Raw genomic sequence first — 17,330 nt, 5'->3', positions numbered from 1 at the left:
GAATCTCCAGCAGAAGCCGTCAATCATCAAACTCTGGTAGCATCCAACTTATGGGTAAAGTTGTGCCTGCTGCAGGAATAGAAAATGTGGGTTTTTAACATAAAAGTATAAGATGTATGGTGAAGCATAGTAAAGTTCTGCCTCCTATCACTTCCTCATTAGATACTTTCCTTTTATGGCAGTGTTTTTCCAAGCTGCCTCATCAACACTAATTGAAGAGATTGGGATATGCCCTTTGTATAGTGCTGCTTCTGATATAAGGCTAGTGTACGGAGGCCCATCCCTATCAAAATGAACTGAAAGCGTATGTTTCAAAATGCACAGCTTAACATAACACATGCATATGCCTCTTACTTCCAAAATAAGTTTATAAAAGTATATATATGTTGGGATAATCTCTGTGCGATGAATTACACAAGTATGTGAAGGGTGAGTTTAATAATGCACATCTATGTATTGCACATGCATCTCTGGGTGTAAAACACTGTCTATCTCCCTGAGAGATATTCTGTTGTTTTAAATCCTGGAGCAGATTCAAATGGCTAAACAGACCCTCAGCAGAGATGCTTCCTCTTCCACTCTGCCCCTATCAGAAATTATCCCAGTCTAGAGCCCAGGATAGGCAGCACTCAGACCTGGGCCAGATACAGCTTTTCTAGACAAGTAACATGTTCCTGTGCTTTCAGGGTTAGATAGATTTTAAGTCCTTTTCAAATATTGTATGGCTCCCTCTGAATTCCATGTAGTTGGATTCTCGATAGGAATGGATACAAGAAATAGTTACCATTTAAAATAGAGCCTCCAAGCTATTTTAGGAGTGTTTTTCTGTAACATGTCACATGCAGTGTATGTGGTGCTGGGGTGAGTTATGAAAGTTTTGTTGGTTTTCTTCTCTGACGATTCTCTTAACTCATGAGCAACTTCACTATTCATGAATAATTCAATCATCCCAAATGCATGTCAATAAAACCTGTCCACCAAACCACATCCTGTATATATTGTATCTACATAGATCTGTATAAAACTCAAAGTAGACCAGATTCTGCTCAGCAACACTAATGGCACCATTGGCAATTGGGATTGTTCAGGTCTCAATGAGAATCATTTTGATCACCTTCATATTACCAGGTTAATTGCTTGTATAACGTGCTTAGTGACATGGAAACTGAGATGCATACAGCACTGAAGGCAATCTAACTAAGGTGTAAAATTCCAGAGGGGTAGCCGTGTTAGTCTGTATACAGCAAAAACAATGAGAGTCCTGTAGCACCTTAAAGACTAACCAATTCCTGCGGGCATAAGCTTTTGTGGGCTGCAACCCACTTCGTCAGATGCATGAAATGGAAATCACAGATAGGAGAGAGAGAGAGAGAGAGTGTGTGTGTGTGTGTGTAAAATTAAGGTGTGGTACAGTCAGTGACAGGGCAAACTTCCTCACCACACCCTGGCAATGTGCTTCAACCTTGGCTTGGAGGGACCCTTTTTTACTAGTTCAGTCTCCAGGATTGAATCTATCTTTTTGGCAAGGAAGGGTCCATTTGCTCCAGCTGTGACAAGAAAGATCCATCTGATGCAGTGGTTCGAGTTCTAGCTGGGGACTTGGCAGATTCAGATTCAATTTCCTGCTCTGTCATAGTCTTCTTGTACCACCATGGACAAGTCACCTCGTCTCTCTGCTTTTCCATTCCCCATCTTTAAGATGGAGATAATAGCACTTCCCTGCCTCACAGGCTTATGGTGAGAAGCTCAGGGACTGCTGTCATAGCAGATGGTGCTGTTACTATCGGTGCTGGAAGTAAGGGTGGTATAGTGGTTTTCATCTTATACAGGGTTTACAGTTTGGTTCAATGGCTCTCAGCACCCCCACTATACAAATTGTTCCAGCACCCTCACTGTTACATAGAATTCCTGTTCTTTTCCTTAGTGAATGTTCAGTCTTTGAAAGACCTGGTGTTAGTTTTGCAATGCAAGGTTGTAGGTTGAGGGACCTGTGCAAACAGCAAAATTTGCTCTTTCATTGGAATCAATCTTTGGGCAATGGCAGAGACAGTTGTTCCTTGGATACCAGGCACTACTGTTAGGCTGAGATTCCTGAAAGAAGAGTTTTCCTACAAGCTCTTTGTGACCACCTCTGTTCCAGGACTGGTGTATGTGCATAAATAAAACAAATTACACTTAAAATATGCCCAGAATCTGCGTTACTGGCAAACCTACCCACAAGGCCCTGGACACCTGCAACCACTCTTCAGAGGAGCAATAAATTTTTTAGATACTAGATAATGGGGGCCATAAGTACCTATATAGAGTAATTGTGTGAGAAGTAGTATTGCTCTAGGCAGGTAAATAGGCTAATCAGAGCTTTAGGGCCTGATCCAAAATTATTTGAAGTCATTGGGAATCTTTTCAACAAGCCCTCGGTAAGGCTGAGCTGATAATAGAGGAGAAAACTTCCCATTATGAAATTGGAGAGACTGGACTCTTTGTTTCAAATAATTAAAAAAAGCATCCCAAATAAACAAATGCAATATAGTGAAGAAAACTGCCCACACAAGACCTACTATGCACATATAACATAAGCAACTACAGAAGGAACACAGAAATGGGGAAGTTGTTCCTCATACAGTTAATGCAAAGAAGCTGAAAATTCAAGGTACAGTGCATTGTCTGACATTTCATTCCTGTTCCAAGTGACGCCTTGTTGCCTAATTCGTTATTTATTGCTTTCTATGGCGGACAATCAAGTCTGTTTATAAAATGTGGCTGCTGAGATGCAGAACTGCATTTTGCTCTGAGGCACGGGGGACCCAAGTGGGCTGCTATTTCCTTTTCAGCACTGCCTGACCCCAGATTGTTTGGAAGGAGGGCTCTCTCTCTCTCTTTCTCTCTCTGAGAGGGGTGTTAACAAATTACAAGCAGACTTTTCCTATAGAGTAACTTTTTCTGTCCAGTCTAAGAAAAGAAAGCTGGGAGAATTGACTTCTCAGTCTGCAGGGATATTTTTCAGACTGTTTGGATCTTAATGGGATAACATTGCCTCTGTGGATTTGATAGCCAGGATGGCATATCCAGGGAAATCTCGTTTGAGGAGATCCTTCAGTGAGCATATCAAGGACTCAACCAACAAAGCATGGGATGTGTTTTGGAAGAGCGCAAGAGAAAAACGCTTATCAGGTCAGTCACAGGGGGTACTTATTCTTATTCATGCTGTCTTAGACTGATATTCAGTGTGGGCACCAATTTGACAATGTCCCATGTATTCTACCTGAATTGCAACCTCCAAATATTTATACTGCTTGTCCTTTCACTGAAGTTTTGAAGACACTTTACTGATTTGGAGGCATTAGCATATCAAACTACTATAGTCATAATTGACAGGAAATGAGAATTTTAATTCCCAAGCACCAAAAAACTGCTTGGAACCGAGCGTACTGCAGTTCTATAATCTCTGATGAACTGATCTCTATACATGACATACACATTCAGCACTCATTAGTGTCAGGCAAGCCTGTAATATGAGTAGTTGCATAATTTGGAATTCTGTCAAATGCTACATTGCAAAATCTCCTACATCCCATTTTCTATGCACACAAATAACTATCAAAGCTTGTGACCATGAACAGCTGCAAGGACAAGTCTGAAGCAAATCTAAACCAGACCAAAGAAAGGGCATTAGTATCTTTTTGTATGTTCAGCTCAGTTTTTCTTTAGACATCAAACTTTGGATGCATTTTTTTTTTAATGCTCAGAAGCATATAAGCATGATACAACCTCTAAAAGATTATTTGACAATGCACAGACATGGTGATATTCTGATACTCTAAACAGGGAATGGGAGTCACATGTAAAATCAACACTTGTGAAATGTAGTCTATATACTTCAAAGAACACTGTTGTTATTAGTATTCTTTTTATAAAAGGAGACTGACTTTTGGGTTTCAGACCTGATATTCTATAGCAATAAAACATATATGTATGTTTAAAGGAAGTAAATTATATTTGGTAGATGAATAGGGCAAGTTTCTCCCAGAGCTTTGACTTCAAAGTTATCAGGTTTGTAGAGTCAAGTTGGCATAAAAGTTCTATGTTCATTATCAGCCTAATCCTCCCCAGAGCTCTCTTCTTTGACTGTAAAATCTAGGAATAGGATATGGCCATATTTTACACAATCACTCCAACATTATAAGGCAGTGTTAAGGTTGTTTTTATGGCAATTGGCCAAATTTCTAATTGGATGGGGCAAAAAACTCCCCCTTACTCGGCTTTGACTCTGCCCTGACTGCAGTGAAAGCTGATTTGTGTAAGGACTGAATAAGAGCCTCCAGATTTAGGCCCTTGTTAAGGTTCAGAGTCACAAATGTCATGTTTTCTAGTCAGTTTCTGTGGAGATATGCTCTTGCATGTTGTTGACCTGTGTTAACTCTTTCAAGAGCAGTCCAGCCAGAACCAGTGTGAAGGCAGCTAGAGTAAATGACACAGGAAGCTTGACTAAATTTAGTAATAAGTAATAAAAATTGCTACTTTAATTCCTTCAGTCTCGGAATCGAAGCCTAATAAGAGTAGGATTCAGGTAAATGTACGACATGCAATAAAGGAACAGAAGATTAGAAAGACAAACTAGAACTCTCATTGACCTTATTTCTCACAACATCACAAACTCAGTATTAGTAGAGCTATTACAACCTTCAGTCTCTAGGGAGGGGCCTGGATCAAAACCTGTGGGAAGGGCCAGAAATGTCAAATCTGAGCTTTGTGGCTTACATATCCTTACATATAGTTGGAGGTTGTTTGGATCAGGCCATTAAAAGTTCACATCCAGAGCTGAATTTAGCAGCTCTGAAGCCAATGGCATAACATCAGATCACATCAGCTGACGATTTGGTCCATTATCCTTTGGTTGTACGTCCTGCAAATGCTACATAAATGTCTGCACACTCTATGTACAACATGCTACACAACTGTAACTTTGCAATATAATACTGTCTTGCTGTGATTAGAGTTAGATGGTTGTCTTGAAGGATGTAACCAAGGGTACAAGAAAGTGTGATTGGAGTGCACATCTGCGCTAGGTTTAATCTAGCTGGCACGGGTAATGGCAGTAGTGAGAAAGTGGCGGTGTGCGCTAACCACCCCAATACAGCTCCAGTCGGGACCCTGGGAATGTACATGCGTTGCTTGTCCATGCCACCACATCTTCACTGCTACTGTTACCTAAACTAGCTAGATTTAAACTAGCATGGGTATGCCTACCAGCCCTGCAGTCACACTTTCATTTGCTCTGTATGTGTATCCTTAGAAAATAATGTTAGGGAGTGTTTAAGTGCTAAGCACCTCTCAGGAACAGGTTTATGGTCAAACTCCCATTGGTAGCCTGCCTGATCCTACACCTTGCAGTAAGCCTACCTTACTGCTTGACCTACGTACAGTTCTCTTCTGGAATCATGTGGAAAATCCTCTTAAATTTGTCACGTGAAAAAATATATGCATGTTTTATTTGGTCAAAATTGGAAAATTCTCAACCCTCTCTCACACAAACCCATTGCACTGCTCAGAGAGAGAGGTTGTTTTCCTGTCTGGACAGGATCAAAATTGTGACTTTTACATCCATTCATTTAAAAAAAAAAAAAAAAAGGCAGATTTTATTTTCTGAGAGCAAAACTCTTCTAAAAGAATTATAAGCAAGAAACATGTAATTGAGTCAGCAGCTGTGTAGAATATTTATACTGCACTGTAAACACTTAATTCTAGATGCAAAGCTTCCTGTTGCAAAATTTCCCAATGTCCAGGTCCGTTCAGATCAAGAATCTGGTTCCAGCTGCATGGTGATTGCCTTAAGCTTTCCAGTTTTGCTATAGATACTGCAAATGCTGAGATACATTTAGTTATCTCCTACGTATTTCTTGTAATAAGTTTAATTGGTCTCTATCAAGCCAAGGCAAAATTGGCAAGCTTTTAAGAATAACCACTGTGTTACAGCTAAATCAACTTCCAAAAATTTATTTACTATAATCCAAGATAAGTCCCTGAAATTCTATCCCTGAGCTTTTCCCCCCCTTTGTGTTTTGTTTAAAAGTATACACAAATGTTTTGAAATAGAGCTGGATGAGCCCTGTAAAAACAGTGCTTGTAAATATTCTATCAAATGCCGAACAGCTGTATGTTCATGTCTTCTTAACATGTTGCTCATATGACAAGGTGATTGTTTTTATGGAGAATAGCCATTCCTACTCATTAGTGCACATGTATTTCAACAGAAGCAAAGGTATTCATGAATGTACAGTAGGGACTGAATACATGACAAAGAGCAAATAATATGGCAAGTTTTCATTTTTCTATTTACAAATTTTAAATTCCTCCAGTCAGTTGGCTGAAACAGCATGTGACTTAGGTGACCAATCATTTACTGCAAATAGTCAAAGTGAATAGTTAAACATATTCACTCATAGGCTAAACATTGTGCATCCAACCTACTGTGCAAATTAGTTTATTAGACTAGCTGATTTCAGTGAGGGCCTGGATATCACTAGTAAGTAATCTGAGGCTAGGATGGCCAGGGCACTATAACATTTTTTGATGGTTAGGTCACACGTTTCAGTGCTATCTTAAGACTTGGGGTCCCTTCTCTTCTGTTGTGTTAGTTATGTGAGGAACATGGGAGATTTAGGCATTTTCTGTATGGGAAATCCAACCTAAGACAGGCAATTTCCCAAAGATATATATGTAGAAAATGTAAGGAGGATTTTTGTTGTTCCTACTGAGCTGAATTATCAGAAGTCTTCCCGTGTATCTGTATGCAGAAGCTCTGGATTCAGATTGCATTGTGATGTTCACAGCTCCCCGCATGCTGTTACAGTAGAAGAACGCCATTGGTATTGTTTGCAGAGACACCAGAATTCCTCATATATTTATTAGACCACATGGTGATTCAAATTACCACACTGGCAACCATTAAAATATATACCTGGTAGTGAAAACTCCATATGGGGGAAAAAACCTTTCCCAGATGTTAAGCTAGTGAGCCATGAAGGATAAAGAATCACAATAAGTGATGCAGTTGAGGTTAATTTAAGGAGTAACTGAAGTAAATCAGACCTTCACATGCTTCACAAGACATCTTTATTGGATATTAAAAGTAACAGATTCAGTGTAAAAATCTTTTACAAAGTTCTTAGAATGAATATTAACAAGTCCAAATGAGTATTGTTATCCGTGCATCCATATTGCTAGAACGGTGTGGCTAAATCGGAAGTGATGGCAAAACAGGCACCTTCTTACTCCATTTCTTTCAGTTTATATTCGGGCACTTCTGACTGTTTTACTCATGAAAGCATATTATTCCTGTCAACCATGCAGAGAAAGGAGCTGGACTCTCTTTTGCTCATGCTTTCCCAGTTATAGCATTGATCTTGGGCAAGCCATTTGTCATCTTTGTACCTGAGGTTAGACTTGATGATCCTAACTGTACCTTCTGACTTAACAATTGCATGGATGATTCATGGATTGTAAACTGAGGGCCGTGTTGACTTCTCAGCCTGGGGATTCCTGCTGTGGGAGGTGTGGAAGAGGGCATGAAGCCCTTGTGGCACTGTTACTTCCTTTCCCTTTTCCGAGGCTATGTCTACACTTGGGTGGGTGCTTGTGACTGGTGCCATTACAGGCACCATTTTGGCAGTTGGGGGTTTGTCTGTTTGAGTGATTGATTGGATCCAGGTGGGGCTAATTGCGGGGGCGGGGCTTTGAGGGGTAAGAGCAGGGGGGGCAACTGCCCCAGCCTTATAAAAGGCAGCCAGCTGCGAAGCAGCTGAGCAGCGAACAGAGGGGCGGCTAACAGAAGGAGAAGGAGGGAGTTTGCCTGGGAGCTGTCTCAGGTGAGTGCAGCTGTGTGGGGAGTATCTGGGGGACCAGGTGTGTGACGGGTGCAAGTACAGCTGACTGTGGGTGGGTGCTTGTGACTGGTGCCGTTACAGGCACCATTTTGGCAGTTGGGGGTTGGTCTGTTTGAGTGATTGATTGGATCCAGGTGGGGCTAATTGCGGGGGCGGGGCTTTGAGGGGTAAGAGCAGGGGGGGGGGGCAACTGCCCCAGCCTTATAAAAGGCAGCCAGCTGCGAAGCAGCTGAGCAGCAAACAGAGGGGCGGCTAACAGAAGGAGAAGGAGGGAGTTTGCCTGGGAGCTGTCTCAGGTGAGTGCAGCTGTGTGGGGAGTACCTGGGAGACCAGGTGTGTGACGGGTGCAAGTACAGCTGACTGTGGGTGGGTGCTTGTGACTGGTGCCGTTACAGGCACCATTTTGGCAGTTGGGGGTTTGTCTGTTTGAGTGATTGATTGGATCCAGGTGGGGCTAATTGCGGGGGCGGGGCTTTGAGGGGTAAGAGCAGGGGGGGGGGGCAACTGCCCCAGCCTTATAAAAGGCAGCCAGCTGCAAAGCAGCTGAGCAGCGAACAGAGGGGCGGCTAACAGAAGGAGAAGGAGGGAGTTTGCCTGGGAGCTGTCTCAGGTGAGTGCAGCTGTGTGGGGAGTACCTGGGAGACCAGGTGTGTGACGGGTGCAAGTACAGCTGACTGTGGGTGGGTGCTTGTGACTGGTGCCGTTACAGGCACCATTTTGGCAGTTGGGGGTTTGTCTGTTTGAGTGATTGATTGGATCCAGGTGGGGCTAATTGCGGGGGCGGGGCTTTGAGGGGTAAGAGCAGGGGGGGGGGCAACTGCCCCAGCCTTATAAAAGGCAGCCAGCTGCAAAGCAGCTGAGCAGCGAACAGAGGGGCGGCTAACAGAAGGAGAAGGAGGGAGTTTGCCTGGGAGTTCGCCTGCGGAGAGAGCCCACTGCAGGTGTTTGCCTTTCAGGCATTGCTGAGGAGGCTCTCAGAGCAGAGATATGGAGATGGAGCGATCTGTTGTTGTCACCTGCACTGGGTGTGCTATGTTTGTCTTCCTCCCCCAGGATAGAGATGACTTCATCTGTACCAAGTGCAGGCTGGTTGCCTTATTGGAAGAGAAGGTTAAAGGACTAGAGGCCCAAATGTCAACCCTGCGGTGCATTACAGAAAACAATGTCTTTCTCCATCAGGCACAGGCAGAGGGTAAGCAAGATTCAGAGAAGGCCGGGCAGGCGAAAATGAAGAACGGGGAAGGAAATTGGCAGCATGTGACCTCCCGAAGAAAGAGAACCCATGTGCCCACCATGCAGATAGAAGTAAGGAATCGTTTTCATCCTCTCTGCACAAGTACTACGGCGGAGAATGATTTGGAGGACCCTTCAGAGGGAATGGATCAGAAGGAGACCCATTTGATCAGAAGGCAAGGGATGAATTCTCCTAGGGATGGGGGTTCCACGACCACCATTCCCAAGAGGAAGAGAAGGGTGATGGTGGTCGGGGACTCCCTCCTAAGGGGGACGGAGTCATCCATCTGCCGTCCGGACCGGGAAACTAGAGAAGTGTGCTGCTTGCCTGGAGCTAGGATTCGGGATGTGACGGAGAGACTGCCAAAACTTATCAAGTCCTCAGACCGCTACCCCTTCCTGCTTCTCCACGTGGGCACCAATGACACTGCCAAGAATGATCTTGAGCGGATCACTGCAGACTATGTGGCTCTGGGAAAAGAGATAAAGGAGTTTGAAGCACAAGTGGTGTTCTCATCCATCCTCCCTGTTCAGGGAAAAGGCCCAGGTAGGGACCGTCGCATTGTGGAAGTAAATGCGTGGTTACGCAGGTGGTGTCGAAGAGAGGGCTTTGGATTCTTCGATCATGGGATGTTGTTTCAGGAAGAAGGACTACTAGGAAGAGACGGGATTCATCTAACGAAGACAGGGAAGAGTATCTTCGCAGACAGGCTGGCTAACCTAGTGAGGAGGGCTTTAAACTAGTTTTGACGGGGGACGGGGACCTAAGCCCGAACGTTAGTGGGGAAGAGGGACACCGCAAGGAAGCAGAAGGAGGAGGGGGCAGCAGGGGAGGCCTCCCGATTCATACTGTGAAAGTAGGCCAGTCGGCTACTTATCTCAAGTGCCTGTACACAAATGCAAGAAGCCTGGGAAACAAGCAAGAGGAACTGGAAGTCCTGGCACAGTCAAGAAACTACGACATGATTGGAATAACTGAGACTTGGTGGAATAACTCTCACGATTGGAGCGCTGTCATGGATGGGTATAAACTGTTCAGGAAGGACAGGCAGGGGCGAAAGGGGGAGGAGTTGCACTGTATGTAAGAGAGCACTATGACTGCTCTGAGCTCCAGTATGAAACTGGAGATAAGTCAGTTGAGTGTCTCTGGGTTAAGCTTAGAAGCAAGAACAATAAGCGTGATGTCGTGGTGGGTGTCTGTTACAGACCACCAGACCAGGAGGATGAGGTAGATGAGGCTTTCTTTACTCAACTGGGGAAAGTTTCCAGTTCACAGGGCCTGATTCTCATGGGAGACTTCAATCACCCTGACATCTGCTGGAAGAGCAATACAGCAGAGCACAAACAATCCAGGAAGTTTTTGGAGAGTGTCGCTGACAATTTCCTGGTGCAAGTGCTGGAGCAACCAACTAGGGGCCGTGCTTCTCTTGACCTGCTGCTCACAAACAGGGAAGATTTGGTAGGGGAAGTAGAAGTGGGTGGCAACCTAGGCAGCAGTGACCATGAGATGGTCGAGTTCAGGATCCTGATGAAAGGAAGAAAGGGGAACAGCAGGATACGGACCATGGACTTCAGAAAAGCGGACTTTGATTCCCTCAGGGAACTGATGGGCAGGATTCCCTGGGAGGCTAATATGAGGGGGAAAGGAACCCAAGAGAGCTGGCTGTATTTTAAGGAGACCTTATTGAGGGCACAAGAGCAAACCATCCCGATGTGCAGAAAGAATAGCAAATATGGTAGGCGTCCAGCTTGGCTTAACAAAGAAGTCTTTGGCGAACTTAAACGCAAAAAAGAAGCTTACAAGAAGTGGAAGCTTGGTCAGATTACTAGGGAGGATTATATAAACACTGCTCGAACGTGCAGGAATGAAATGAGGAAGGCCAAAGCACAATTGGAGTTGCAGCTAGCAAGGGACGTGAAGGGGAACAAAAAGGGTTTCTACAGGCATGTTGCCAACAAGAGGAAGATTCGGGAAAGTGTAGGCCCCTTAAAGAAAGAGGGAGGCGACCTAGTGACGGAGGATGTGGAGAAAGCTGAGGTACTCAATGACTTTTTTGCCTCTGTCTTCACAGACAAGATCAGCTCCCAGACTGCTGTACTGGGTGGCACAGAATGGGAAGGAGGCAAACATCCCGCAGTGCTGAAGGAACAGGTTCAAGACTATTTAGAAGGATTGGACATTCACAAGTCCATGGGGCCGGATGCAATGCACCCGAGGGTGCTGAGGGAGTTGGCTGAGGTGATTTCAGAGCCATTGGCTATTATCTTTGAAAGCTCGTGGCAACAGGGGAGGTCCCTGAGGACTGGAAAAAAGCAAATATAGTGCCCATCTTCAAAAAAGGGAGGAAAGAGGATCCGGGGAACTACAGACCGGTCATCCTCACCTCAATCCCTGGAAAGATCATGGAGCAGGTCCTTAAGGAATCCATTTTAAGGCACTTGGAAGAGAGGAAGGTGATCAGGAACAGTCAACACGGATTCACCAAGGGAAAGTCATGCCTGACCAACCTGATTGCTTTCTATGATGAGGTGACTGGCTCTGTGGATGTGGGGAAGGCGGTGGATGTGATATACCTTGACTTTAGCAAAGCTTTTGATACGGTTTCTCACAGTATTCTTATCAGCAAGTTAAAGAAGTATGGGTTGGATGAATGGACTATAAAATGGATAGTGAACTGGCTAGAGCATAGGGCTCAACGAGTAGTGATCAATGGCTCCATGTCTAGCTGGCAACCGGTCACAAGCGGAGTTCCCCAGGGGTCGGTCCTGGGGCCGGTTTTGTTCAACATCTTTATTAATGATCTGGAGGATGGGGTAGATTGCACCCTCAGCAAGTTTGCGGACGACACTAAGCTGGGGGGAGTGGTAGATACCCTGCAAGGTAGGGATAGGATACAGAGTGACCTAAACAAACTGGAGGATTGGGCCAAAAGAAATCTAATGAGGTTCAACAAAGAAAAGTGCAGAGTCCTCCACTTAGGAAGAAAGAATCCCATGCACAGCTATAGACTGGGGACCGACGAGCTGGGCAGCAGCTCTGCAGAAAAGGACCTGGGGGTAACGGTGGATAAAAAGCTGGATATGAGTCAGCAGTGTGCCCTGGTTGGCAAGAAGGCCAATGGCATATTGGGCTGCATTAGGAGGGGCATTGCTAGCAGGTCACGGGAAGTGATTATTCCCCTCTATTCGGCATTGGTGAGGCCGCATTTAGAATATTGTGTCCAGTTTTGGGCCCCCCAATACAAAAAGGATGTGGACAAGTTGGAGAGAGTCCAGCGGAGGGCAACAAAAATGATTAGGGGGCTGGAGCACAGGACTTATGAGGAGAGGCTGAGGGAACTGGGCTTGTTTAGTCTGCAAAAGAGAAGAGTGAGGGGGGATTTGATAGCGGCCTTTAACTACCTGAAAGGGGGTTCTAGGGAGGATGGGGCTAGGCTGTTCTCGGTGGTGGCAGATGACAGAACAAGGAGCAACGGTCTCAAGTTGCAGGGAGGGAGGTCTAGGTTGGACATTAGGAAAAAGTTTTTTACTAGGAGGGTGGTGAAGCACTGGAATGGGTTACCTAGGGAGGTGGTGGAATCTCCATCCTTAGAGGTTTTTAAGCTGCGGCTTGACAAAGCCCTGGTTGGGATGATATAGCAGAGGTTAGTCCTGCTTTGAGCAGGGGGTTGGACTAGATGACCTCCTGAGGTCCCTTCCAACTCTAATATTCTATGATTCTATGATTCTACACTACAGAGCTTTGATTCCCCTGCTTGTGTACACATACAGGTGCTAGCTCTCATAGAGTTAGCACAAGTATAAATAGCAGTGTGGCAGCGGAGGCACAGCTGAGCCATGTCAGATATGTACCCATTGGTTTCAGGTGGATTTGTGCTTGTCTGCGCCTCAGCTGCCACTAATAAGGAATTGCTGGGAATGTAACTTTCCTGCTTTTTCTCTCCGATGTGTAATTTCCCCTCTCCATCCCCCAGGCCGAGATGGGGATCTGGGAGGGGTGACAAACCATGCATTCCCTCCTGAGGGATAGCCATTCTTGGATTGCTTGGTGCTGAGAGGGTGGCAGAACTGGTGGGGGTGGCCAGCCCCAAAGTGATATTTGAGTTAAACTGTAGCCCTTCTGCATCAGAAGAACAATATAGGGTGTAGCAAGAGTCACTTCCCAGCATGCTTCTCATCAATCATAGACTCATAGAAGATTGTGAAGGTCTCTCTCTGGAACAGACCTCAGGAGGTCATCTAGTCTAACCCCCTGTTCAAAGCAGGACCAACCTGGTCTAAATCATCCCAGCCAGGGCTTTGTCAAGCCAGGCCTTGAAAACTTCTAAGGATGGAGATTCCACCACCTCCTTAAGTAACCCGTTCCAGTGCTTCACCACCCTTCTAGTGAAAAAGTTTTTCCTAATATCCAATAGACCTCCCTCACTACAGTTCTGTCATCTGCCACCACTGCCAATGGATGCTGTATATATGCAGGTCATGCCCCTGAAGTAGTGCACCTCTTCCTCTTCCCACTGCACCACACCTCCTGGGAGGGAGAAATTTGCCCAGCATATGTAACATGTCAGTGGAAGACTTTTATTCAAATGAAAAGGTCCACTGAATGGGAACCAACTACTTCCTGATGGACTTTATATCACCCAGGGTCCTGTCCTGGCAGACCACCCCACAGGGTTCCCAGCAGTTGAAAAAATAACTGGAGGGCTCGGTCACAGTGTGCAAACAGCACCTATGAACCTCACTTTACAAAATGGCCAGGGCAGCCAGTTGAGTTCAGCACATTTTTTACAAAAGGGGCTCCTATGGAGTTTTGATTGTAATTTAAAGGTGTCTCCTTCCAGTAGGCCCCAAGGTGAGAACTGTGATACAAACCACCAGCTTTCCCCCTTGGGCGAGCCCCTTGTGGGACAGAGCAGACCCTGTTGGGACAGAAGAGTATGCTCTAGCAGCGCAAATGTTGCACAATGTAGCTTTCCCCACTGAACGCTGATGAAACAAGAACTCATCTTGATGAGACGTCTAAATAGTTGTTTATGATTAGATACATCCAGGAAAAGCCAACAGGTCACAGAACAAAGTCACATGCAGACAATGGGCTGTGAAGTTACATTGGGGTGACTTTCCACTTCTTGAGCCTCAAAATTACTTAGCCAAGAGCCAGCTATCTCTACTTCTGCTGAAAAGTACAGCTATCCCTCTCTTCAGGACATAGGTAGCCAGTTGCTCAGCAGCTGCAATTACTCTCATATGAAATAATCTTTTTTCTTTCCACTGATGGAAGACACTAGACTAGTTCTGCAGTTAAATAAAACATTCTGTTCATAAAATAAATAAAAGCTCTATTGGCCATGACAGTAATAAATGTTCTAGTTACTTAAAATTGGCTTTATAAATATTTTTCTTTAAGAAGCATTGTGGGTTGTTGGTAGAACTGTCCGCTGCTGACAGAAATGGCTTGTGTTAACCTCTACAGAGTAAGAAAAGATTTACTCAGGGGTCTTTATCCCACTTATCATTTGTAAGAGTTTTTATAAGTACTGGTCTCCTTCCTGGGATGTCAATGGAAGGATATAGAAGGGTCATTCCAAGAAGGCATGGTTATTCCCAGCACTGGGCAGCACTGGACAGAGCTCAGAGGTTACACAAAGCTCTGTGAAATGAGAACATTCATGGTTTATGTCACGGCTCTGATCTAGCTCCCCCTGCTGGACACTTACCAGGCTGCTGTGTTTGGATCCCAACACTGGATCCATGTGCTTTTACCTTTTCTTTGGTCTGTGTAGGCTTTAGGCACTCTTTATTTTTGGTCTCTAGGATCACTCCCTCATTACAGATTCTCTGACTGGTGCCTTTTTTGGAAGCTGGACCCCACAGTCCAGCTGCTAACCCCCAAGATTCCATAGTAACTTAAGCACAGCCTTCCAAGGGCTCCACTCTTGTAGATACTCTGGTTTATAGTTTAACCCTTCGGGACATGTGATAGCTGATGCCAAATAGGACACAGATTTTGCAGAAGGATTTATAAAACAATCACTCTTTTCTTTAGACAGCACAAGAGATATGAAGATCTAAGCAAAACAATAAACCTGCACATCATTCTCTGCCTCAATTTCCTCACCACTCTTGAACATTCTTTGGGATTTAGTTCAGTGTCCTCTCAGGGTTCTAATCCCCCTTTCCTGGACCTTGCTTCTCCAGCTAAAGCTTCTTCTCTGGGGCATTTAGTCTACTTTCTTACCCTGCAGACAGCTTCCTTCAGCTTTGGCTGGTGCAGCTGTCAAAAGGTCTTCTCTAATTCAGGAAGCATGGTCCTTTGTGTATCCCTGAATCTCATCTGAATTTTTAAACACCAGTCCTAAAACCTGGCTTCTTTGTTCCCCTTCTGGGGATTTTCCACTTCTCCAACCTTCTTCTGGGCAGACCACCTGGCATAACTGGATTCTTACAGCTCAGGCACCTTCCTTAGCACACCCACTGTCCAGTGCACAGTCCTTAATGTTAATGTTAATGAGTTCTTTTGTTGTTGTTCTGTAGCTTCTTCCTGACAGCAAATGTAATACGTGACAGGGTCTGTGCCAATCAATGACTGATTTACTGCACATTGAGGAGTGGAGTGAGGCATAGAGTTCATAATATCAAACTGAACATATAAGTTATACATAGGAAGGTCCCCCAAATCATCAGTTTTGCTTCACAATAATCATGGGTCTGAGGGGCTAAGTTCAGATCTGGATGGCATTTCAGGTAGCCTGCTTACCCCAACGACTACCAATGTTCAGATGTAGGTTTCTGCTTCTGCCCATTACTGGGGTTTAGGCCCTCTCAGGGCTCATACTAGAGCTGAGCAGCTCTACGTGGCCACCCCAATCATGATAGTGTTTAATAGACACACTCCATCCCTATGACTACAGAAACTTCTCTGACCATAAAGAAATCCCCCAACACTTCATCTGTGACAATGTGCTTGGTTGTCATCCCAAATATTCCTTTTCATCTGATTGCACCCTAAGTTTACACACAATGCACAACTAACAACTCATCGCCATAGGATGTTATGATGGCCAAAAGCTGTGTGTGAAGTAGTTAAGTTCATGGAGGATAGGTCCATCACTGGCTATTAGCCAAGAAGGTCAGGGATACAAACCCATGCTCAGGGTTACCCTAAACCTCTGACAAGCAGAAACTAGGAGGGGAAAGATAATTTCTCTGGTTTGTACACTTCCCCTGAAGCTCTAGTAAGGGCCACTGCTGGAGACTGGATACTGGGCAAGATGGACCATGGTCTGACCCAGTATGGCCCATCTTAGGTTCTTATGATTTAGGGTATTAAAGAAAGGAGCACTTCCTACAATGCTCACTGCATGAGGCTCATCTCTTTAGTGCTGCTGTGTTTATAAAAGATACAGCATGTGCCCCTGCACCCAACAGGGCTGCTACACTGATGAATTGTGTTAACCCTTCAGTGACTGCACATACCTATGAATAGGGATTATGGAGAAAAAAGATCTGCAACCTCAATGATTAATAAAAAGAGCTTTGTAAAATGGTCACAAAACCCCAGTGCCAGTGAAGCATGGCTGGATTTGGAATTCATTATATGCTTGAAATGCCATCTACTTTTACTTGAAACGCTTGCTAGCCTTCTGAGCCAAACTTATTGAGGCTGAATTTATTGTTTTGCATCAAAACAGGTGAAAGTAAGTGGTTTGGGCTGACTTGCAATTTGAGTTTTGGGGTGGATTTGGGGTGTATGTAGATATAAGGACTGGTTTCCTACCACTGTGGGATCCTTTGGGGAATAAAAGAGGCGATCAATCTAGTTTGGGATTTTCAATGAAGCCTTAAATTAATGACCCAGCTGCTAATTCGCTTATTCTCCTTTGAAAATCAAAGTGCTAAATTGATTCTGAAGTCCTTTTTCTGGAGTTTTGGCTAGGTGTGGCCTGTAGGGTTAGGCCCATTATTATTATTCTGGAAGAGCTCACGGTGGGCCCTGACCCAAAGTCCATTGAAGATGACTTCAGTTGCCTTTGGATCAGGTCATGTTTCTGGATGAGAAACCAAGAGCCCAGTGGGAAATATCGAGACAGCATGAAAAAGTTATAAGAACTGAAGTAAATATAAATCCTTTCCAAGAGATGTTTCCTTTACTCTGTATGGCACTGGCCAAAGGGGAAAAAAAGGCCAATTAAAAATGCCTTTGGTCTATAGTTC

General features: G+C 44.6%; 1 protein-coding gene across 1 annotated transcript in view; it reads left to right on the top strand.

The window, feature by feature from the left end:
* Positions 1-2,980: 2,980 nt before the first annotated feature.
* Positions 2,981-17,330, top strand: part of LOC137165376 (rho GTPase-activating protein 7-like) — a 145,134-nt gene continuing 130,784 nt past the window's right edge. Inside the window, exon 1 of the mRNA XM_067566625.1 lies at positions 2,981-3,171. Within this exon, the coding sequence (XP_067422726.1) occupies positions 3,057-3,171 (115 nt within the window). The 5' untranslated portion in view covers positions 2,981-3,056. The remainder of the gene's footprint in view (positions 3,172-17,330) is intronic.

Source organism: Emydura macquarii, unplaced genomic scaffold (genome assembly GCF_026122565.2).
Source record: "Emydura macquarii macquarii isolate MOO-44397 ecotype Brisbane River unplaced genomic scaffold, CSIRO-AGI_Emac_v2 contig_2768, whole genome shotgun sequence".
Classification (NCBI taxonomy): Eukaryota; Metazoa; Chordata; order Testudines; family Chelidae; genus Emydura; species Emydura macquarii.
Note: the sequence above shows the minus strand (reverse complement) of the source record. Positions and strands in the feature narration are given on the sequence as shown.